The sequence below is a fragment of the Eublepharis macularius genome, chromosome 8 (assembly GCF_028583425.1).
Source record: "Eublepharis macularius isolate TG4126 chromosome 8, MPM_Emac_v1.0, whole genome shotgun sequence".
NCBI lineage: Eukaryota > Metazoa > Chordata > Lepidosauria > Squamata > Eublepharidae > Eublepharis > Eublepharis macularius.
Genome location: NC_072797.1, coordinates 59,878,244 through 59,902,082, shown reverse-complemented (window position 1 = coordinate 59,902,082; position 23,839 = coordinate 59,878,244). Strand labels below are relative to the sequence as shown.

Genomic DNA, 23,839 nt, shown 5'->3' with positions numbered 1-23,839 from the left:
ATTACCAGACAAGAAGAGCTACCTATTCCCAGAATGCTCTAGATAGAATCATAAGGGAAATAACCACATCAGTGCTACTAGCCCACTGAGAGGGCCAGTACTGATGTGGTCACATTCAGTTCTCCACAAGCTTTATCCAAATGTGTCTGAAGCAAAGTAATCCTGCCATGGGAAAGCATCACTGTGGGATTAGCAAATATTAGTAAAGACTATGGATTAATCATATAGCAATAATATTAAGCTAGCAAGAAGCATAAGATGGATTCTTTATGTTTTAAAGTAACTGGTCTCTGCTTTTAGCCACCCCCCCTTCTTCTCCCTAGCTGTACTTGGAAAGCTAGATAACTGGACATTCCTGAGGGCATCTGAAAAGGGCGAAGCCAGAAACAAAGGGAGAATTATAATTTCCACCCCCTTCCCCCTTTGGAGAAGAGTTTGTGTAGAAAAGTAACCAGTTGTGGAATGAAGGAAGATGCTGCTATGGAAACCAAGAATAGGATGGCAAATGATGTTGTCGCGAGACTGAAAGGTGGACAATAGTCCAATGTGAAGGTATAAAAGTGATCAGGTACCTTATTTTGAATGTGACTTTCGTTTCTCCAAAATGATGTCACAAGCCCTTAAAAGTAACATGTGCGCCTTTGTTCTGGGGTACATTCTGAGCTCATCTTGTAGCCTGTACCTTATATTTGCAAATATACTTTTTTTCACAACAGCCCTTATCTGTCTCATCTCCTCTTTGCTCAGCGGATTGGAGGGGCAAGGGGAAAAAACTTTTGTGTAGCATCACTGTAACACAGCATAATGAATGGAACAGACTAACCTTGAAGAGCAAAAAAAATCTTATTTTACTTAGAGAAAGTTTAACTCAGACGGTGAAATAAAACTAAGCAACTGACTAAATGCAAATTCAAAACAGACCTGATCCAAGAAAGGTATAAGAGTATGTAGAGAGTATCAAACCCCCAAAAGCATGAACACAGAGATTCCAGTATTGAATTCTATGAAATAGGTGGCACTACAGTAATTTACAAAATAGAGCACCTTGCCAATTTCATAACCCTTTAGGGCCAAGTTAGCATTTCTTGTTACTTGCTTTATAGACTGCCCTTTTCAAATATTAATGGCCCAATCAAAATTTAAAAGGTATTTCAAAGCAGCTTCTGATTTATTAATACCCATATCTTATTGATGAGAATGAAGGTGTAGAAATTTGTAATTTACTTGCTATTCTGAAGTTGTTGGGTTAAGGTTACAATCTTTAATCAGTTTAAGCAGTAAAACAGCAATTAATCTACAAGGGGAAATTATAATATGTGAAAACACATTTTAATCAGTTGTGAGGTTATTTGTGCTTTTATTTTGATTAGAATATTAAAGTACTATGGGCTGAAAAATGAAATATTACAGATGGCCCTGCCTTTTAATTAGGAGTATTGTCTGGTTTATTAAATTGTGCTTTTTCACACTTTTTTCAATTTCTCAAAAAGACACACATTAATCACCCGAAAGCTTTAGGTGATTAATGTTCTGATTAAAAGCTTGAAGCCCTAACAACCAACTGGAATACTACAGATTGCGCACTTCAGAAAACTCTCCAGCTACAACTCATTCATCCAGCTTGCCTACAATACTGAATATTCAGGACTGAATCTTCAGGAACAACCAAATGTACCAGACAAAGTCTAAAGAACACATGTGCCAGTCAGATTGCCCTTTTTCACATGTGTGTATCAATAGAGGAAAAAATAGTATGATGAGTTTTTAAATGTACCTATACACTTTTGTTAATGAACAGATGGTCATGCAGAAAAGTTGAACCACAGTTCAACAATTCTGAGTTTTCCACTGCAATTTCTATTTTGGTCTCAGTCACTAATGCACTTGAAAAATCAACAGCAATGCAATTTTACCCTTTCAAGAAATATTAACAGCACCCTCTTCTATTAACTGAAGAAGGGCTAGAGAAAGTTCTGCTTGTAAACATCCAAAAGATTGCCAATTGATCCAACCAAAAATTGATTATTTGTAGTCCTATTCTGAACTAAGCACCAATTTGAACTGAGAGCCAGTTTGGTGTGGTGGTTAAGAGCGCGGGACTCTAATCTGGAGAGGCGGGTTTGATTCCCCACTCCTCTACTTGAAGCCAGCTGGGTGACCTTGGGTCAGTCACAGCTTCTAGCTCTCTCAGCCCCACTCACCTCACAGGGTGTTTTGTTGTGGGGATAATAATGACATACTTTGTAAACCGCTCTGAGTGGGCATTAAGTCATCCTGAAGGACAGTATATAAATCAAATGTTATTATTATATTATTATTATGTCAATTTATAAAGGGAGCAATTCACAGTGCATTAACAGCTGCAGGCAATGACAAGATATGACGGATTGCCGGTTTCAAAAAGCCTGAAAGTGTTGTACAAACAGCTGCAGGACTGTTAAGGGTTAGTCAGAGAGCTTTGAGTAACAGGCTATTCCAAGGGATCTGATTGGGCAGCATGAGCTGGAAAGAGGAGAGTCATTTTTTAGTCCTAGCAGAGAGAAATCCAGTGTGAGGAGTTGGGACATGGAGTCCTAATAGAGAACAGTTTTAACACTGGCAGGAGAACTGAGGAAAGTTGGCAAGAAGGTTTGGGAAGTAGGTGTGTGACAGATAGTCTGCAATGAAACAAAGGGTCTGCTGTAATGATGATCAAAATAGCTGGTCTCAATCAAAGAGTATCTGTTCAGCACAGGAAAAGGAGTAGCTGGGAGGAAGGAGGAAGAAGGGAGGCATGAATGGTCACGGAGTCCTCAGAAGATAGCTTCATAGCTCATAGTTAAATTAGAGCCAAGTCAAACCATAGCCAACATTGTATCTGCCAAATACCAGAAGTAAACGTATGTAATCAACAAGTAACCGAAAACTGTTGTAACCGAATACTGTTTCTAACCAATGAGAAGCATATCACTTATGCATGTGATTAAGATGTTTCAGCTGTCTTACTTATGTATATAAGGAAGTCTGTACTTATGGGCGGGGGGCTCAGTTCTTTGTGGCAAATAAGTCACGCTGAGTCCCTGCCGGCAAATAAACTGCTCTCCTTCCTGATACCTTGTTGGTCTCAATCCTTGATCACCCCTATAGCTGCTACAGGTGCAGACTCCCAAATGGGACAAAGAAAAAGGATAGATCTTCTAGGGACAGGAGATTTTCTCTACCCAGTCAAATAGGGAGGTAGCTCTGGAGAGTGAAGAGATCTCTGGTCAGGTTGGAAACTGCCTGTGGAAACCTTCAGATTCAGTTAATGACTGAAGGAAAGCTCTGGTGTGTGAAGAGAAGGGGACTGGGGTACTAGAAAGTGGGTACCAACATTCCGAACTAAAAAAAAGAAAGAGAATACTAAAAGGAAGTATACTAGAGTGCATGAGGAAAAACAAGGAAACCAAAGCCTCAAAATATAAACCTTTAACTATTTGTGAATAGCACAAGAAATTTTCAAACTCTGATTTCATTTGACCTTTCCCCTCTAAAATAAATAAACTAGTTATTTTTGAAATTTTAAAAACCTCTCTGCCATTTCTGTTGTTTAAGGATGAGGGAACATCATACAAGGTCATGCAAATGTATGTGTTACTGGAGACAATACTAGTATACCTGCTTCTTTTATCAAGAAATAAAGAATGGAAAGAGTTGACTTAAAACAGTTTTGATCTTTGAAACTGGTTCATGCTGCAAAAGCTTACAGAGACCTTGAGAAACAGTTTAAACTTCAACATCTTAGGCCGCCAGATAAGGGGCAGCTAAAAAGCTACTTGCTTTTCGGGGGAAGAAAACCACATCTTGAGTATAACAGAATTCTTGTTTCATAACAGACCCTACAAAATGAACTTCCACACTTTCTTGCCTCACCACTTCAGCTTGTATTTTTCAGCTTTTAAACAAATGGTTCTTGAGGCTCTTTTTATAGAGCTGCACATAATCACAAAAGAAGGCCTGAAGTACTCATTGTCACCTGTGCCCATATGAAAAATATACACTGAGAAGAGTGTCCAAACACTAGCCTGCCTCCACATGAGTGCAAAGTAAACCCTGGTGGCAACACATGAACACAGAAGGCTGGAAAAACACACAATAAAAGAGGCCCACACCACTGAACACATTTTAAGCTATGTGTTCAGCTTTTAGCATGAATGTCTAACATATACCAGAAACCTGACAATGGCAAGACTCCATCAATGTTATCTTGTGTTCCTTTTGAGAAATAAACCATTTGACAGCCTTTTAGCTAAGATGGGGAAAGGCTGTAATGCCTCCACCTCAGGCACTTAACTGCAGAATACTCTAATGCCCAACATTAAGTGGTGATGGCAGTAGCTGCACAGGCAAGTAAGTGTGCGGGGGAGGGGAGTTCAAAGTTTGGCTGCAGGTTGCTGCCTTTTCCTGTTGGCTTATCTGCCTCTTCCCAGTAGCCACCACTGCTGCTGGGAATGCCAAGTTCATGTTATGAAACCAACACAGCCTATTTCCATCTTGGAATAAAATTGAGCCAGCATCTGTAACATATTCCAGTACTGATTTGCTGGTATATCCTGGACACATGTACATTAAAAAAGAGCTTTGTCCATTCACAGTACAGTTGAGCATCCTTTTAATGACTCCAAATTAAGGAACCTTAGCAGGATACTAATGTTTGAGTATATAAGCATGAAAACATTTTGGGAGTGTGTCCTTAGGGAGGGATTTCAGGGGGATGAGTCATTTGAGAGCACTCCTCTACAGCAAATAAATAACTAAACTATGTGACAAAACACAAAAGCAAGAGCCTCATTGGTGGCACTTTGATTACACCTTTCATCTCTATTGTGACATGTATGTAAATGCTAAATGCACAGCACAACCTCAGAGAAACTTAACGTTTGGTTCACCCATAGCTGATTTGGACCATGACAATGCATCACTCAAATAACTGATCCTCTTTGGGAGTAGGGGTTAGGGGTGTGCAGGACGGGGCTGATTTGGCAAGCTGCTTCGGAATTAAGGCACTTTACTCGCTTCCGGATGCTCTGTAAATATTCGGAGCATACTGAAGTGAGGGGGGCAACTCCCCCACCCCTACGCCCCACCCCCACTGGGGCAACCCTTCCTCCCCCCAAACCTCCTGGGAAACCCCTCCACCCCCCATCCATTTACCTGGCGGGAGGGTCAGCTGCGGTGCAGGCCGCTGCCGCCATGGTGGCACAAGGCTGCGATGGCCTGGAGGCTCCAGCCCATTGCAGCAGCTTCGTGCCGCCACCTGAGCCTCTGGGGCATTGGGGAAGGCCGGAGCTGCCTCCTCTGGCCCTTCCTGCCCCTCAAATGGCTGCGGTGGTGCCAGCGCACTGCACTGCTTTGATTTCATTTGCTTTATTTTCATTTTTGACTCCTGAGTGTGTGAGAGAGTGTGCGTGGACTAGAGGGGGAGAGTGGGGGTGGTGGTAGAGGGATAGAGAGAAAGACTGTGTGTGTGTGTGTGTGTGGGTGGGTGGGTGGGTGGACTGGAGGGAGAGAGAGAGTGGGGGGTGTTATATAGAGAGAAAAATCAATCCACAGATCCACAGATCATGAATACAAATATCCACAGATCTCGAATTCATTTCATCTGAGGCTCAGCTCTACTGCTTCGGTTATCTGCCTAGCGTGCCATTTTCCTTCTTGAGTTGCCCAGGAGATGCAGTTGAGGTCTGAACTGTGTTAGAAAGCTCTGTGCTGGCCTAGGAAGTGCACAAGTTGGCCACTTAGAGAGGACTGTAGAGTTAAGTGACTTACAGTGCAATTTTAAGCAGAGTTACTGCAGCCTAAGCCCATTGAAGGGGCCTCTCCCTCAGTTTGATCTTTGCCACTGCAAGAACAGGGTTGTTCCTTAGTGTGTACTACACTGTGTAGTGACTTTTTTCCACTGAGGTTATTTTTTTGTCATCTTTTGATTGTTATCTGTTGATTGCCATCTTCCAGAAGGGCCCTAGGAATACATATCTGTATTCCTCTGGAGGGAGAAAAAGGGCACTCTGGAGGGTGATAAAGCCTCCCCCAGTGATGTCAGGGGGTGTAGCATATGCAAATCAGTTATGACAATGACACACTTCTGGTGATGGTAAGGGGTGTGGCATATGCTAATGAGTTATGCTAATGAGTTCTTACAGTTCTTTTTCTATGAAATAACCCCTGCTAAAAGGTAAGAAAAAACTGCAATATTCCTAGCTTAAAGAGGCACTGCCGCAAGTACAAGACACAAGTACAAAGGTAGACTTAGGTGACCTAAAGAGGGCCCAGAGACATCTAGAAAGACACTAGTGGAAAACTTCCACTGAATCTGACAACGCATGCTATAGAGCCCATTGGAAGTTCTATAAAGCAGCCGTGATAGTGGAAAAGAAACGGCCCCTTGGATACTCACCGAGAAGGGTCCTTCTCCTCTGAGGACAGGAGGACATCTTGGGTGTTTCCCACCATCCAATCGGGGAGGCAGGAAGTAGAATCTTTCTTCCTCTTCCTTTGGTGTGTGGGACCACCCTCTCTCTCCTCAGTTCGGGTGATTCCCCTCAGCAGTATCTTGTACTCTCTATTTTTATAGAACTATCTTAAACTGTAATCTATAGAAAGAACACAGGAACACAGAACAAAGTGCAACACTGTTCAACACATGCACATAACGAAGTCCGGCAGTAAAGGCCATCGCATAGCCGGAACATATAAAGAACAATCCAGGACTCAGACAAAAGGAAAAAACACAGACGAAGCTCACGGGAGGGCAAGATGTCCTCCTGTCCTCAGAGGAGAAGGACCCTTCTCGGTGAGTATCCAAGGGGCCGTTCTCCCTCTGAGGCGGAGGACACCTTGGGTGCTCCCAAAGCAGTGTACTAAGCCCTGGGTGGGATGGAGCCTTCGTCCTCTACCACATGTTGAAGAACTCTGCGTCCGAAGGCAGCGTCTGCAGAAGCGTAAGTGTGCATATGATAGTGTCTAATAAATGTAGATGATGAAGACCAGGTAGCCGCTTTACAAATGTCTTCTATGGAGGCATTCCTTCTGAGAGCAGCGTTTGTAGCTGCGCTCCTTGCCGAGTGTGCTGTGATCCCTGATGGGACCTCCATCTTCATTGTTTTATAAGCTTCTTGTATACACGACTTGATGCTGTAAGCTATGGCAGTGGATGACATTCGCTGTCCCAGTTTTGGACGAGAAACATTGACAAAAAGTGAATCCGAAAGGCGTATCGATTCAGTTCTTATCAGGTACGCCTTAAGAGCTCTCCTCACGTCGAGGTTATGCCATTCCCGTTCCTTCGGGTAGCTCGGCCTCGGACAGAACGAAGGAAGACATATTTCCTGTGATCTATGAAACATGGAGTATGCCTTAGGCATGAAGGACGGATCGGTCCTAAGGACAACCTTGTCTCTATGAAATATACATAGGTCTGGCCGAATGGACAAGGCACTCAACTCTGAAATACGACGAGCCGAAGGAATAGCCACGAGGAATATGGTTTTTAGCTTCAGCCATTTCAGTTGTATCTCCTTGATTGGTTCAAACGGAGGTCGTGTGAGTGCCGAGAGAACCACGCATAAGCGCCAAGTTGGAAACCTATGCACCGTCGGAGGTTTGAGTAGGGTAGCCCCCCCTCAGGAACCTTTTTACGTGGTAATGGGAAGCTAGAGGAACTCCCTCTATCGTTGGTAGCACCGTGCCGATAGCAGCTACCTGTTTTCTCAACGTAGCTGGACGTAAACCTCTATCTAATCCCTCTTGGAGGAATGACAGTATGGAAGACTTAGTGGGCTTTGTAGGATCAATTTGTTTTCGTCTACACCAGCGGCGGAATGCCTTCCAGGCTGCGTTGTAAATCCTGACTGTGGACTCCTTTCTTGACGCTAGAAGAGTAGCTATAATATTAGGAGGGTAACCCTCTAATCGGAGATGGTCCCGCTCAATTTCCAGCCGGTCAGAGCCCACCACTCTGGACGGGGGTGCCATATTGGACCCTGCTGTAGTAGGTCCGGGTGGTTCGGGAGCCTGAGAGGTGGAGCTACCGACATCCGATGTAGTGTAGCAAACCATGGTCTTCTTGACCACCAAGGTGCAACCAGGATCACTGTCGCATGTTGCTCCTGTATTTTCCTCAGGAGTCTGGGAATAGTCGGTAGAGGGGGGAATGCGTACAGAAGGCCCCGAGGCCACTGTGCATGAAGCGCGTCTGTCCCCTCTGCTCGTGGATGGAAATACCGCGACAGGAATCTTGGAAGTTGATTGTTCTTGTGACATGCGAACAGATCTACCTCCGGAGTCCTGAAGTGTTCCGACAGCATCTGGAAGATCTCTCTCTTCAGAGCCCACTCCCCGGGATGCAGAGATTCTCTGCTCAGCCAATCTGCCTGGGTATTGAGTACTCCTCGGATGTGCTCTGCCTGTAGAGACTTGAGGTTGTGTTCTGCCCAGCTGATGATCTTGTTGGCTTCTCGCTGCAAGTGGGACGACTTGGTTCCCCCTTGTTTGTTTAGATAAGCTTTGGCTGCGATGTTGTCCGTCCTGATTAGCACGTGTTCGAGTGTCCCCTGACTGCCGAAGAACTTCAAGGCTAGCAGAATCGCCCTCATTTCCAAAACGTTGATTGGAAGTTCGCGTTCTCTCGGGGACCACTCTCCCTGTGTCGGCGAGCCCTCTAGAGTTGCTCCCCAACCTTTTAAGCTGGCATCGGTGAATATCTGAGTGAAGCGAGGAGTGAGGAAGCTCTTGCCCTGGAGTAGGTTGGACTCGACCGTCCACCAGCGCAGGCTTTCCTTGACCGAGAGAGGAACTTGTACTTTGAGGGTCGCTTTGCGGGCTATCTGAAGCTGGAACGGACGTAACAAGCCCTGCAGGGGTCGGAGATGGAATCTCCCCCAATAAATTGCCTCTGAGTGTGCCACCATCAGGCCCAATAATTTTGACAGTTCCATTAGTAAGGATGATGACTGTTTGATGACCTCTGAAGTCAAGAGAATGAGTTTTATCCTCTTTTCTCTGGGAAGGAACATGCAGCCCTCCCTGGTGTCTATGGTAAGGCCCAGGTGTTCCAGGCGTTGAGTTGGTTGAAGAGAACATTTGGATCTGTTGATGAGAAAGACATGGTCCTCCAGGACCCGAATGACCTCCATTGTTTCTCTGATTGACGTTTCCCGGGAGGCGGATCTTATCAAGACATCGTCCAAGTATGGATGTAATTGGAATCCCCTCTCCCTGAGTCTGATCACTGGTATCACTAGCAGCTTTGTAAATACCCTGGGTGCCGTTGCCAGTCCGAAGGGCATTGCTCTGAATTGTAGGTGTGTGTCTTGTACGCAGAATCTCAGGAACTTCCGGTGAGCTGGAGCGATGGGTACGTGGAGGTACGCTTCGGTAAGATCTATTGATGTCAAGAACTCGCCGTGTTGCAAGGCCTCCGCTATGGATCGAAGAGTTTCCATCCTGAACCGCTTCAGCTTGATGAATTTGTTTACATACTTTAGGTCCAGGATGGATCTCCAGTCCCCGTTCCTTTTGGGGACTGTGAAGAATATCGAGTACACCCCCTGCCCCTTTTCGTCTGCAGGGACGTATTCGACTGCTCCTATCCGTAGGAGATGTTGCATTGCTTGAATGGTGATGTGACGCTTGTGTGGGTCTTTCTTGAGGGGTGAGATTATGAATCGCTCCGGTGGAAAGGAATGAAATTCTATCAGATAACCTTTTGATACAATCTCCAATGCCCAGGAATCCGCCTTGGACTCCGCCCATGTGTGATGGAACATGAGCAGTCGTCCCCCCACCGAAGCATCTTGAGAGTCAGGGCTTCTGGCTTTTATCCTCTGAGTCGTGCCTGTTGCCGCGAAGACCTTGTTGCCTGTTGAATTTGGCCTGAAATGTTCCTCTCCGAGACTGTGGTCTGGTCCCGGTCCAATTGCGTTTGTGGTCCTGGCGATGTCTAGGTAAGGTATGGTGCGATCTGAATGATTGAAATCCGAAAGATCGTCTCTCCTGTTTTCTCAAGGATCTTGGAAGTGCTTTTTTCTTATCTTTGGTTTCCACTAGAATCTTCTCTAATTGATCACCAAAGAGCTTGTCACCCTGGAAAGGGTACGCCATCAAGATGAGCTTGGCCTGGAGGTCCGCTTGCCAGGCGCGAAGCCATAAGAGTCGTCTGGCTGATGAGGAGGATGCCAGCGCTCTGGAGGACATAGTCATTGCATCTAAGGTGGCATCCGCGGTGAAGGTGCATGCTTTCAGTATCCTGTTGGCTCCTTCCAGCAATCTCCTGTTGTTTTCCGGAAGAAGCTGAATTAACCTCCTGGTCCACACTACTGCGGCCCTGGACACCATGGAGGCTATAGAAGACGCCTTGATGGACGTAGCCAGTGCCTCGTGAGCCCTCTTTAGCACCGCTTCGCCTTTTTTGTCTAGGCCATCTTTTATCATCCCTTGCCCATCTTCGGACAGAAGTCCCTGGGACTGGAGAGCAGCCACTGGTGCGTCAATCATAGGAACCTGCAGGAACTGAGCAGTATAGTTAGGCAACACATATAGCTTTTTCATCACATTGGGAATCTGTTTATTGGCAGCTGGGTTGGACCATTCTGCCTTGAGTTGTCACTCAAAGTACTCTGGAAAAGGAAATACTCTGGGGTTGCTCTCTGATCTAGGGAAGAACTCCTTATTCCCTTTGGGTCTCCCCTTTGAACCCTGGGAGGGGATCTCCTCTTCCTCCCCCTTTTCAGACTCCTTTAGCTCCAAGGCTGAAAGGGTTTTGGCCAATAAATATGTATAGTCTTCCATTTGAAACAGCCTGTTGGACTGTTCTGGAGTGACCAAGATCGCTTCCTGTTCCTCCTCTGAGAGGAACTCCCCCTCATCAGAAACCTCACTAAGAGAGTGGTCCTCCTCATCCCATCTTGGGGTCTTTCCTTGCTGCTTTCTAGCTGCTTTAGTTGGCCAGGATGTGGGCACACCACTCTGAGTTTGGGATGTTCCTGGAAGCTCAGCTGAGAAAGAGGAACTGCTCCCTAAGCCTTCTGTTTGGCAAAGGGCTCTTAGCTCTTCCCTAAGAGACCTTCTAATGGCTGCAAGCATTTCGGGGGATACACTGGAAGCACTTACATTATGATCAGGAATGCCGTGGAGAGAGCCCTGCGCCGGATCTGCTGAAATTTGCCTTGACTCCCCCGCCGGGAGGTTGGCAACCTCGGCGATGCGTCTTGGCGGGAAATCGGCCGCAGCGTCTTTTCCCGCCGAAAAGGGGCCTCTCGCAGCCGCGCTCTCTTTTGCGGCCCGTTGGCTGCATGCGGCTGTCCCCGGCTCCGTCTGCAACAGACGGGGCCGTTTCTTATTGGGCTGCTCCGCGCCGGCGTACGCTCTTCTGCCGGGGGGCCGATCAAGCCTCCTAGGCGAGTCGGACCCGGCCGGGTCTGTCCCCACCATCGGAAGGACGGTTCCCGGGGAACAGCCCTCAGCCCTCTCCAAAAAGGACTCGTCTGAGTCTGATGACTCCTCCGCTCTCCTCTGTTGCTCCATTTCTCTCTCTCTCCCTCCTTTTTTTTTTTATTAAAGGAAAAGGTCAGAAGAAGAAGGAAGGATACCAGTCCGGTAACGATGGGGTTGGAGAGAGAATGGGGCAGACAAGGAAAGTATAGGGATAGACAAACAAAGAACAAGTAGGAAATAAGACTGAAAAAAGACTGAAAAGGTATTTAAGCCAAGAAGGGTAGCCTAGCTAACCTATTGAGCACTGCTCTCCCCTGAGGCAGGAAAAGAACTGAGGAGAGAGAGGGTGGTCCCACACACCAAAGGAAGAGGAAGAAAGATTCTACTTCCTGCCTCCCCGATTGGATGATGGGAAACACCCAAGATGTCCTCCGCCTCAGAGGGAGAACATTATTTCTCTGCAACCACTATATCAGCCAGTTCATGACCCTCTCAATTGTGTAAAGTATCTTGATCTACTGACTTCTAAATCTAAACCTCTACTATCTCACGAACAATTAGCTGTGACATTTTGCAAAGTTTTTTGCTGATAAAATAACCTGAATATGCTTTTATCTGGATGGTGGCTGTAATATAGAACAGGCAGAAGAAATTCTTAAAGCACTGTCTGGTCTGCTTATGGGCCATTTTGACCAAGTTACTGTGGGGGATATTGTCAGAATCCTGGGATCTGTGAAGGTCACCACTTCTGCCCTGGACCTCTGCACATCTTGGCTGCTAAAATCATATACAGGACCATATTAATGAGTCCTTGATGACTATCAAAAATTAGACATTAACTCAAAGCGCCTTCACTTGACAACTCAAAGGTACATTTCGCACTCGGTTTTTAGAGCGCGTTTGTACCTGTTCCACATCCCATGTTTGCAAGGTTTTCACACTTGCAAAGCAGTCATGGGATGCAGTCCCGTTTTTTGTCCACTGTATCTCCGATTTTTCCCCCTGCGGACATACCCCGATGTTTTTTTAAGTTCACTGCCGACTGGCAGCTGGCCTGCATTTTGCTAATGTGAACACTTTTGCCCCCTTTTTGCTTCTCTCCCCCCCTCTTCTTTTCCCTGGGAGCTGATTGGTTTGTGCAGAATTAACCACTCCCACCTTCCTCAGCTCTCTGAACTCCTTGTCCACCATTTTTTTTAGTAAAGCAAGCTGAGGGTCATAAGGCTGCTTCTTCGTTGGTTTCCTTCCTCCTGGTATGCATGCTCTTTTATTTTTTTCAAAGCCAGGAATGATTCCTAAGCTTGCTGCTAATTCCCTGCTAGCTTTAAAAGCAAGGAAAGTGTTAAATAGCTGCTTTCTCCTTCCTCCCTTAGGGTATGCACACACATTCTTTTTTTTTTAAAGACAAGAATGGGTTGCAACGTTGTAATGTTCCTGCACTTTCTTCCTGGCTTTAAAAGCCAGGAAAGGATTAAATTGCTGCTTTTCCCTCCCTCCCAGGCATGTTTCAGGCTTTGCCAAAGAGGGGGAAAAAACCCAAGCATTTTGCACAGCCCTTTGGAAACAAGCCTCTGCTTCCTGGGAGGAGATGAATCGGCAGCATTTTAACCCTTTCCTGGCTTGATTTAAAAAAATGAGAGTGGTGCATGTTTTCCCCCAGAACTCTGCCACCAATTGCCTCTCCAGTGGGCAGGGGACAGCCCAATCAGCAAAAAGGGGGGAAGGGTTCCAACATTGCAACATTACTACGCATGCTCAATTTTTTTTAAAAAAGTGTGACGTGAATTGCAAGGCCCCAAAAGCCCAAAATTGCACAGAGGTTTTGAAATGAAGCACAGACACCAAATCAAAATTGCAGTGGACAGTGTGAAATGAACAGGTGCAATGCCGAAGCCACTGCGATCGGGGCGAATGCTCATAAATGGCGGTTTAAACCGTAAGTGCAAAAAGGGCCAAAGAGGCAGTTATCCATCTTTTCTGCATGTTCGCTTGCACCGCGTTTTGTGAATATTCGATCCACAAGGATTGAATACACTTTGGGCCTCTGTAATTCCACATCTGAGGGAGTTGAACCAAAGTGGTACCTGTTTATATTTTTTTTGCACTAGAAAAATACCTTGTTTCTACTGTGTTTTCTGGGAAACAGGTCAATTTTGTTAGTTAAAGGGCTGAGGGCATATTCATCCATTCATCTATCCATCCATCCATCCACCCACCTATTTATTTATATTCCGCCCTCCCCGCAAGCGGGCTCAGGGCAGATAACAACCTTAAAATCATTTTAAAACGTTCCATATTAAAACATTAAAACATCATATAAAAATAGCAGCACTCTTTGCCTGGGGGCATCAATACAACTGTTAACGAGCAATACAACAGTACAACTAGATATAGCAGCACAGTAACAACAGCTGAAAAACAACCAGTGGCGGGCAGTTTTCACAGGGAGAGGGGTAGATGTTGCATCCTCTGACCAGCAGAGGCCCAACCTCAGCCATAAGTCTGGCAGAACAACTCTGTCTTACAGGCCCGGCAGAAAGATACTAAATCCTGACGGGCCCTGGTCTCAGTAGACAGAGCGTTCCACCGGGTAGGAGCCAGGACTGAGAAAGCCCTGGCTCTAGTTGAGGCGAGGCGGGCCTCCTTGGGGCCAGGGACCAATAACAATGGTTTTTCTCCTAATCAAAGGATCCTCCGGGGAATATACGGGGAGAGACGGTCCCTCAAGTACGCTGGCCCCAGTCTGCACAAGGCCTTATAGGTCAATACCAGAACCTTGAACCTGATCCGGTACTCCACTGGCAACCAATGCAGCTCGCGCAGTATTGGCGTAATATGCGCTCTATTTGGTCCTTTCATAATGACGCGCGCTGCTGCATTTTGCACGAGCTGCAATCTCCGGGTCAGGCACAAGGGTAGGCCCACTCAGAGCAAGCTGGAAAAAAATTGGGTATGTACGCAGGGAGAAAAGCCAGGAAAAGATCAATTCTGTGGCAGATGCAGTCTTTCTCTGTGCAGAATGAAAAAAGTCTGGGAAGCAGTCTGAAGCCTGAACTGGGGTATTTTGACCATCAGTGCAGAAACCTGGAGAAAAACTGATACAGTATGGGGCCAGAACTGATGAAAAAGCCTCATGAGGAAAAGACCTTTAAAACTATCCCTATACAAAGAAAGTGTTCAATTATCACCGGGTCTCTAATCTGCCCTTTCTAGGAAAAGTAACTGAGAGAACAGTAGCAGACCAACTCCAGCAGACTGGGTATTCTGCTAGTCTACCAGCCATCTAAACTGATAGTTCTGGGTGACTTCAACATCCATGCCGAACGCTACATATCAGGGCTGGCCCAGGACTTCATAGCTTCCTTGGCCTCTCTCAAATAATGACAGGATCCACGCATGAAAAAGCCACACTTTGGATGTAATCTTTTGCTGAGTCTTTGAGAGAAAGTCTTCTTTTAGAATTGGAGATTTATCTTGAACCATGGAATTCAGCTTGAACCAAAAGAAGACTTGGTGAAGTCAAGGGAAGATATGGCCCTGTCATCTCACAAAATGTGGGGTCCAATTAAAATGATCTACCCCTGAAGGCTCATGGATCCTTCTGAATTCCAAAATGGTTTAGTTAATTCTCCATTAACAATAATTTTAGCAGACTATATAGTGTAAATTGATTTCACCAATTTTATAAAATTCTCCCCAAAACTCATCTTTTCCAGAACTTCAAACAAGAATATCCAGTTCAAATTGTCAAAGCTCTTCTCAGAATCCAAGAAAATTAGAGCGGCTTGTTTTTCATTGGCCCTTTTCACACGTATGGTTTAAACCGCCATTTATGAGCATTTGCCCCAATCGCAGTGGCTTCGGCATTGCACCCGTTCATTTCACAGTTTCGATTTGGCGCCTGTGCTTCATTTCAAACCCACTTTGAAGCCTCGGTGGCTTTTGGGGCCTTGCAATTCACATCACACTTTAAAAAAAAAATTGAGCATGCGTAGTAACGTTGCAATGTTGGAACCCTTCCCCCCTTTTTGCTGATTGGGCTGTCCCCTGCCCACTGGAGAGGCAGTTGGTGGCAGATTTCTGGGGGGAAACATGTACCACTCTCATTTTTTTAATCAAGCCAGGAAAGGGTTAAAATGCTGCCAATTCATCCCCTCCCGGCTTCAGGCTTGTTTCCAAAGGGCTGTGCAAAATGCTTGGGGTTTTTTTCTCTTTGACAAAGTCTGAAACATACCTGGGAGGGAAAAGCAGCCATTTAATCCTTTCCTGGCTTTTAAAGTCAGGAAGACAGTGCAGTAACATTACAAAGTTGCAACCCATTCTTGTCTTTTTTAAAAAAAAAGTGTGTGTGTGTGTGTGTGCATACCCTAAGGGAGGAAGGAGAAAGCAGCTATTTAACCCTTTCCTTGCTTTAAAGCTAGCAGGGAATTAGCGGCAAGCTTAGGAATCATTCTTGGCTTTAGAAAAAAAATAAAAGAGCATGCATACTGGAAGGAAGGGAACGAATGGAGAAGCAGCCTTATGACCCTCACCTCACTTTACTAAAAAAAAATGGTGGACAAGGAGTTCAGATTGCTGAGGAGGGTGGGAGTGGTTAATTCTGCACAAACCAATCAGCTCCGAGGGAAAAGGAGGAGGGAGAGAGAAGCAAAAAGGGGGCAAAAGTGTTCACATTAGCAAAATGCGGGCCAGCTGCCAGTCGGCAGCAGACTTAAAAAAACATTGGGGTATGTCCGCAGGGGGGAAAATCGGGGATACAGTGGACAAAAAGCGGGACTGCGTCCCATGACTGCTTTGCAAGTGTGAAAACCTTGCAAACATGGGATGTGGAACAGGTACAAACACGCTCTAAAAACCGAGTGCGAAAAGTACCATTGTGTTTATCCAAGTATTCCACTATATCCAATACAATTCTAACACTGTCTTTCAACTGTCTTTTGGGTAAGAAACCACTTTGATCTTCATGAATAAAGTCTTTGAGAACATATTTGAGTCTTTCTGCTAAAATCATGGTAAATAGTTTGTAGTCATTATTCAGCAATGATATAGGTCTATAATTTTTTACCAGTGTCAGATCTTGCCCTTCTTTGGGTATCAATGTAACGTTAGCAACTTTCCAAGTCTCTGGAATCTTTCCTCGCATAAATACAGAATTCAATGTATTTTGCAATGGTGCTAAGAACTCATCTTCAAAGCATTTATACTATCAGCCTGATAATCCATCAGGACCTGGAGACTTTCCAATTTTCATCTTTTTAATTGTTTCCAACACCTCTTGAATTGTTATTGGGCCATTCATCACTTGTTGTTGTTTTCTGTAATTTGGGTAGATTCTTTTTTGTTAAGTAATCATTCTGTTTCTTTGAAGAGATATCCTGTCTTCTGTACAAATTTGAATAATGCTTTAAAAAGATCTTTTAGAAAGCCCCATTTTCTGTTAGTGTAGTATTCCCATCTTGCAATTTTAAAATCATTTTTCCTCTCTCTTTTTTCTCAGTCTATACACCAAACTCCTTCCTGGTTTATTCGCAAATTTGAAATTTCTCTGCTTAGCGTAATTCAATTTTTTCCTCTAGATCCCTTATTGTTAACATTGATAGCTGTTGTTGCAAGCATTTAATCTCTTGTAATACCTTGACATTCCCCAGCACACTTTTTCATTCTCCTTTTTTTAATTTCTTGCAAAATACCTTGCATTTTTCCTGCCTTTTTCTCTTCAATTCCAAGTTATGATGTATAACAACAACAACATTCAATTAATATACTGCCATTCAGTACAATTTATCATCCACACAGAATGGTTTATAAAGTATGATATTATTATCACCACAACAATCACCCTGTGAGATGGGTGGGGCTGAGAGAGCTCTAGAAGAGCTGTGACTGACGTAAGGTGACCCAGCTGGCTTCAAGTGGAGGAGAGAGAAATGAAACTTGGCTCTCCAGATTAGAGTCCCGGCACTCTTAACCACTACACCAAACTGGCTCTCGATAAAGTGACCTTTTAAATATGCTTTGCTTGCATCCCAAACCATTCTCAAATCTGTACTTTTGTTCAAATTTAATTAAAAAAATTATTTGCCAGCTGTAATACAGGCAAAGCAGAAGTAATGCTTAACATACCATCTGGTCTGCTTTGGGATCATTTTGACTCATTACCGTGATGGATATTGACCGAATTCTAGCATCTGTGAAAGCCACTACTTGTACGCTGGACCCCTGCACATCCTGGCTATTAAAAGCTTATAAAGGAGCCCTTGATATATATCATAAATCAGTCACTAACTCATGGCACCTTCCCTCAGCCTCTCAAAGGGGTAGTCATCTGCCTCCTACTTAAAAAGCATTCTTGGATAAAAATGATGTCATTAATTATTGCCCAGTCTCTAATCTGCCCTTTCTGGGCAGAGTGGTTGAGAGAACCATAGCTAACCCAGACCTTCTTGGACAACTCTTGTGCTCTGGACCCTTTTTGGTCTGGTTTTAGGCCAGTCAATGGGACAGAGACAGCCTAGTTGATGACCTCTGCCTGAAAGTAGACAAAGCCCATGTTTCGTTGTTGCTCCTAGTGGATCTATCTTCAGCCTTTGATACAGTAGACCATGCCATCTTGTTGAGGCATAAGGAGGTATCAGGGGTTATGCCTTGGACTGGTTTAAATTGTTCCTCATGGAATGGACAGAAAAGTTCCTATTGTAGATGAGCTATTTTCAGTGTGAGAATTATCTTGTAGGGTCCCATGTTATTTAATCTGTATGTAAAACGTTTAAGAGAAATCACTCTTAACTACAGAAATGGATGCCATCAATATGCAGATGATACTCAGCTCCATATCTCACTATACAAATCCTCCAGTGATGCTGTAGAGGTACTGAATTGCTGCTTGACAGATGTCAAATGGCTGAAAGCAAACTGAATTTGAACCCAGACAAGATGGAAATGATGCTGGTTGGAAAAGCAGAAATCTTGAATGACATTGTGCTTCCAACCTTTTTTCCAGTCCAGTTAATCCTGGCTGACTCAGTGAAAAGCCTTGGGGTTATACTAGATCCAGCACTGCTGCAAAAGAATTAAATGCAGCAGCAAGAAGGCCTTCTAATTTAGATTATCTTGGAAGATGGCCTCCTACCTTGACACTGGCAATCTGGCCACCTGGATTCATGCCATGGTAACATCAAGAGTAGACTCCTGTAATTCATTCTACACAGGTCTACCCTAAAAGTCAACTCAGAGACTCCAGCTGACGTAAAATGCTGCAGCTTGTTTACTTTCAGGAGCTAGATGGAACATGTGTATCACTCCCATTCTCTAGGCACTCCACTGGCTACCCATCAGTTATCGGGCTCAATTCAAGGTCATGACTATTACCATTTGAAGCCTAGGCCCCTCATATCTGTACAACTGCCTCTCTCTGTTCTATGGCAACTTTCCTTACTGAACAAGGCCTTTTACAGATACCATCCTGCAGTTGAGCTAAACCAACAGCTGCTTGTACATGCGCTTTCTCTGTGGCAACCTCAACTTTGTGGAATGGTCTGCCTGAGGTCAAGAAAGGTCCCACTCTCCTGGCTTTCCACCAAACGTGCAAGACCGAACTATTTAGGAGGGATTTCTATTCAGATTATAGGTCTGTGCCATAAGTTATAGCTCAGAGATACCTTGGTAAGGGATAGGGACAGTAGACTAGACTATTGGATAAGATCCGCTGATGTAGATACACTCTTACTGAGTAGTTCAATGTTGCTAAAGATGTCATGTTAATTAATCATACTTTATATTCAGAAAGGTTTCATCTGTGTGTTTGGCTTTATGCTAGTTTTCAAATTTGCTGCTACTATACCCTATTGTATCTGTTTTCATTGAAAGTCCTAACTGCTGATCATACTGTATTTTTGTTCAGTGAATATCCTAGCTATCGATTATATTTTGTTCCCTTGGAGTGTGTAATCTGCCTTGGATCTGAGTGAAAAAGGTGACCTATAAATTAGAGGTTTTGAGCTACTGCCTGACTGCAGAGGTCAAAGGGCTGAAAGTGACCAAATTGAAACTGAAAAGATCTTGACAGACACTGAGCTTCCCACTTTTGATGAGGTTCAGTTAACCCTTGCTAATTCTGTTAATAGTCGTGGGTAGAGGTGGGCACGATCCAAAAAAAAAATACCGATCAAGCTGTTCATGGATCCATGCTGGCGCCGACCCCAGATCACCGATCCACACCGAACAAGTCCCGTTTACGATCGGGGATCGGGGAGGCCAAAGCGGAGGGGCGCCCCCCCCACACACTTAGAGCAGAGGGGGGGCAGTTTTTAACCTGGCAACGAGTTGCCTCCCCTCAGGGAGGGGACGTTTTCACACACACAAACACACACACACACACACACACACACTTAGAGCAGAGGGGGGGGGAGTTTTTAACCTGGCGACGAGCCGCCTCCCCTCAGGGAGGGGACGTTTTCACACCCACACACACGCACTTAGAGCGGGGGGGGGGGAGTTTTTAACCTGTCCCTGCCTCTCCAAATAGAGAGAGACAGACACCCCGTCAACATGTTTCAGCCAGCTTTTTTAAAAAAGCAGGGATAGAATCTTCCATTCCTCCCCACCTGATTTTAAAAGCAAGCAGCCAGTCTTCCAAAAGCATATTTTAAACAGGAAGAAAGTAAAACCAAGATCCACACGGATCCTCGCGGATCCTATGGTTTTTTAAATAGGAAAAACACAAATGAAACATCAAATCACATATCACAGCCAGGTCCACAGACTGAAATATAAAAAAACACAGATCCAAAAATATTTGGCACTGCCACGGTGAAAAATCATGAATCTGAGACACGGATCCTCATGAATTCATATGAGTTTTACATTGAAACAAAACAAAAAGGCTGTCATATTTTAGATCTTTTGGTCCTGTTTGTGGCATTGGACATGATCTGGGACAGTATACTGGATTTTGGGTGGCCCCATGTAAAAATCAAGAGGATCCATGAGGATCCGTGCTTTTGAACCATGTTTTTGCACCGTGGCGCTGCCACAAAGCAGTGGATGAATGATTTTTTTGGTCCCATTTGTGGCAATGGACATGATTTGGTTTTGTATGTTGGATTTTGGGTGGTCCCATGTAAAAATCAAGAGGATCCATGCTTTTAGACCATGTTTTTGCACCGTGGCGCTGCCACGAAGCAGTGGATAACTGATTTTTTTTGCCCCTTTTGTGGCAATGGACATGATCTGGGATTGTATGCTGGATTTTGGGTGGTCCCATGTAAAAACCTAGAGGATCCATGCGGATCCATTCTTTTGAACCATATTTTTGCGCCGTGGCGGTTCCACGAAGTAGTGGATGGCTGAATTTTTTGGTCCCATTTGTGGCAACAGACATGGTCTGTGATTGAGTGGTGGATTTTGGGTGGCCCCACTTAAAAATCAAGAGGATCCATGCAGATCCGTGCTTTTTTAGCATGTTTTTGTGCCGTGGCAGCGCCATGGATTAGTGGATTCATGATTGTTTTGTTGCTGTCTGTAGACTAGGACATGATCTATAATATGACAGCCTTTTTGTTTTGTTTCAATATAAAAATCATATGAATTCATGAGGATCCGTTTAAAAGCATCTGGATCCAGCTTTTACCCACTCCCTTTTAAACACACACACAGAGCCGTGAATGAGGTTTTCCCACAAAATACAGTGTTTTAAAAGCAGGTTAAAAACAGAGAGTAACAGACAGAAAAACAGCCATTCCTCCTACAAAGCCCCATTTTTTAAAAAAGCAAAAAACATTTGGAGTGCCCGTGGTGGCTACAGAACACCCCCTTCCCCCTCCCTCCCCTCTCTTCTCCCAAATGGTGATGCGTTGCTGGCTGCTCCATGGTTGGAAGGAAGCCCTGCTGATCAAGGAAAGCTGGGCTTCCATTCACGTTTCCAGGGCGACAGAAGGAGGGCAAACACAGCTCAGGCATTCCCCTGGCTCTGTTGTCCCGGGAATATATTACTGGCGCCTGAGTGTCTGCAATCCCGAACAGAAACCGATCATTCCGATCAAGCCCCGAACAAGCAAACCTCCGACCGCTGGATCGGTTGCCGTGGACAGCACCGATTAGCTGAGTCCTGATGGCGCAAACGCCATTATCGGTTTTTTTTTTCAAATCGTAATGCTGATCGTGCCCATCTCTAGTCATGGGTTTATATTAGATCCAGCACAGCTGCTACAGAAACTAAATGCAGCTGCCAAAAATCTTCTAACTTAGTCTAACTTACAAAATCACCCCCTACCTTGGCAGAGTCAATCTAGTCACCTGGATCCACATGACAGTGACATCAAGACTATACTAGTGTAATGCTCTCTACGTAGCTCAACCCTCAAAGTCAACTCAGAGATTACAGTTGGTGCAGAATGCTGCAGCGCGGTTATTATTGGAAGCTAGGCAAAGCATTCATATGACTCCCATTCTGAAGTCACTCCATTTGCTGCCCATCAGTTATCAGGCTCAATTTAATGTATTGGCTATCATGTATAAAGCTCTTCCTGACCTTGTCCCTCATATTTGCAGGACTCTCGCGCTCACTAAACTCTGCCATGAGAGCATTCTTCATCTGAGCAGAGCCTCTTGCAGGTGCCACCCTGCAAATGTGCAAAATCACCAGCTGCCCATACACATTCATTCTCTACTGTGGCCTCCAGTTTATGGAATCGTCTGCCTGACAAGGTTAGGAAGGCTCCCACCCTCCTGGGTTTCCACAAACACAAACTATGCTAAACTGATTTGTTCAAGAGGGGTTTCTAACACAGATAATAGGGCTATACTGCAATGAAATGGTTCAGAAAGATGCTTTGATAAAGGGATAGGGACTGTGATCTATACTATTGTGTACTGTCTGTTGCTGTAACTATGCTCTTACTATGTAATTTCTGCATCATTTAATGTGACATGCTCAAATGCTTTGTTTCATCTCTGTTTCAGATTCCTGCATGTTTTCAGATTTCTACAATCCAAGACCTACTGGATTGTTTACTGGACGTCCCATCCTGTTGATCATATTGACTTGCACTGTGTAATCCGCCTTGAGTCTCAGAAAGATGGACTATGAATAACATATATACCTACAGAAAGAAAGAATTCTTGCATTCCTCCCAAACATCTTCATTAAAATTTTAGAAGACATTTATTACCTTCCCATACATTTTTCTCCAGTTTTACCAATTGCTACTTAGAGAGGAAATACACACACATACAGGCTTTCTCCCTTCACTAACAAAGAGCAAACAGCTGTAAAGAAAGGCTTGAAGTATGCCCATGGGAGGTATTTGACACTAGCTCTGGTCCTTATGGTTTTTATCCTGGTCAATTCCTAGAGTTCACATTCAATGCTTGTTTCCTTCCTGCCAAAATATTGCCACCCCAGATTCTCAGCAAACAATACCATAAACACCAGCCTATTTTCCTTACCAGTAATCTTCATCTGAAGCAGGTTCATTACACCCAAACAGTAGCATATGGTGGACAGTGTCCATGCTAGCATGAGGTTTGAAGTCAACTGAAAGACAAAAAGAACACACATACAAGACATTATAGCTGAACCCAAATAAATATGGGTCCGTTTTCTTTCGACAAGTCATTTTATAGCTCTACATTAAGATGCAGGAGGACACTTCATTGCCATCTTTTATTCATATTATAGTGAATGAAGATATACTGTGGGCTGCTGTGCTCATTATGATGACACAGCAGGAATATAAATCAACGCAGCGGAAAGGAAGAAGTTTGAATATCTTAAGTTGTGTTTCTGCGCTCTGTTTTATTCCTGAACAGGCATATACATTTTTCAGGGAAGTCAGAAATTTTTCAAGATGATGAATTTACATTTCTTCCTGTACCATTTTATACTAACTAAAATGTAAACAAACCAGCAGTAAATTAAAAGAGCTACATTATAAAAATATACCCAGCCCTAAATGTTGCAACTTCGTAGCTCCTGGGAGCCATTTCATAATGAATACGTTTTGGTTTCTATTGCACGTGAAACTGTCTATCTCTAGGTTCCTTCAGTGTCCCATTTTCCCTGTTTGAGAGATGGCATACAACAGTAGCTTTACCTGAGTCCTTAGGGCCAAGCTAGAAGTGATGCCTGTCCTGGGTTTATATTTGTGTCTGCTGATTTTTAACTGATTTGTAGTTTTTTAACACAGAACCACAAGGCCTCCAAAACTGGTGTGTAGCGGGACAGCCCTAGACACGAGTTTGCTGGCTGGCCAGCTCACTCAGAGGCACGGAATCATCACCACATGCTAGCATGTCAGGAGGGAGGAGAGGGTTTGCCTCTCAGCCCTCTGTGCACTAGCGCCCCACTTTCCTCCTGCTCATCTCCTTTTGCAGGAGGAAGATGGTGACC

General features: G+C 44.5%; 1 protein-coding gene across 4 annotated transcripts in view; it reads right to left on the bottom strand.

Moving 5' to 3' along the window:
- Positions 1 to 23,839, bottom strand: part of PAM (peptidylglycine alpha-amidating monooxygenase) — a 269,957-nt gene that overhangs the window by 106,696 nt on the left and 139,422 nt on the right. For all 4 annotated transcript variants that reach the window (XM_054986265.1, XM_054986264.1, XM_054986267.1 and 1 more), the window contains one exon: positions 22,897 to 22,984. In XM_054986265.1, coding sequence (XP_054842240.1) covers positions 22,897 to 22,984 — 88 coding nt within the window. The remainder of the gene's footprint in view (positions 1 to 22,896; positions 22,985 to 23,839) is intronic.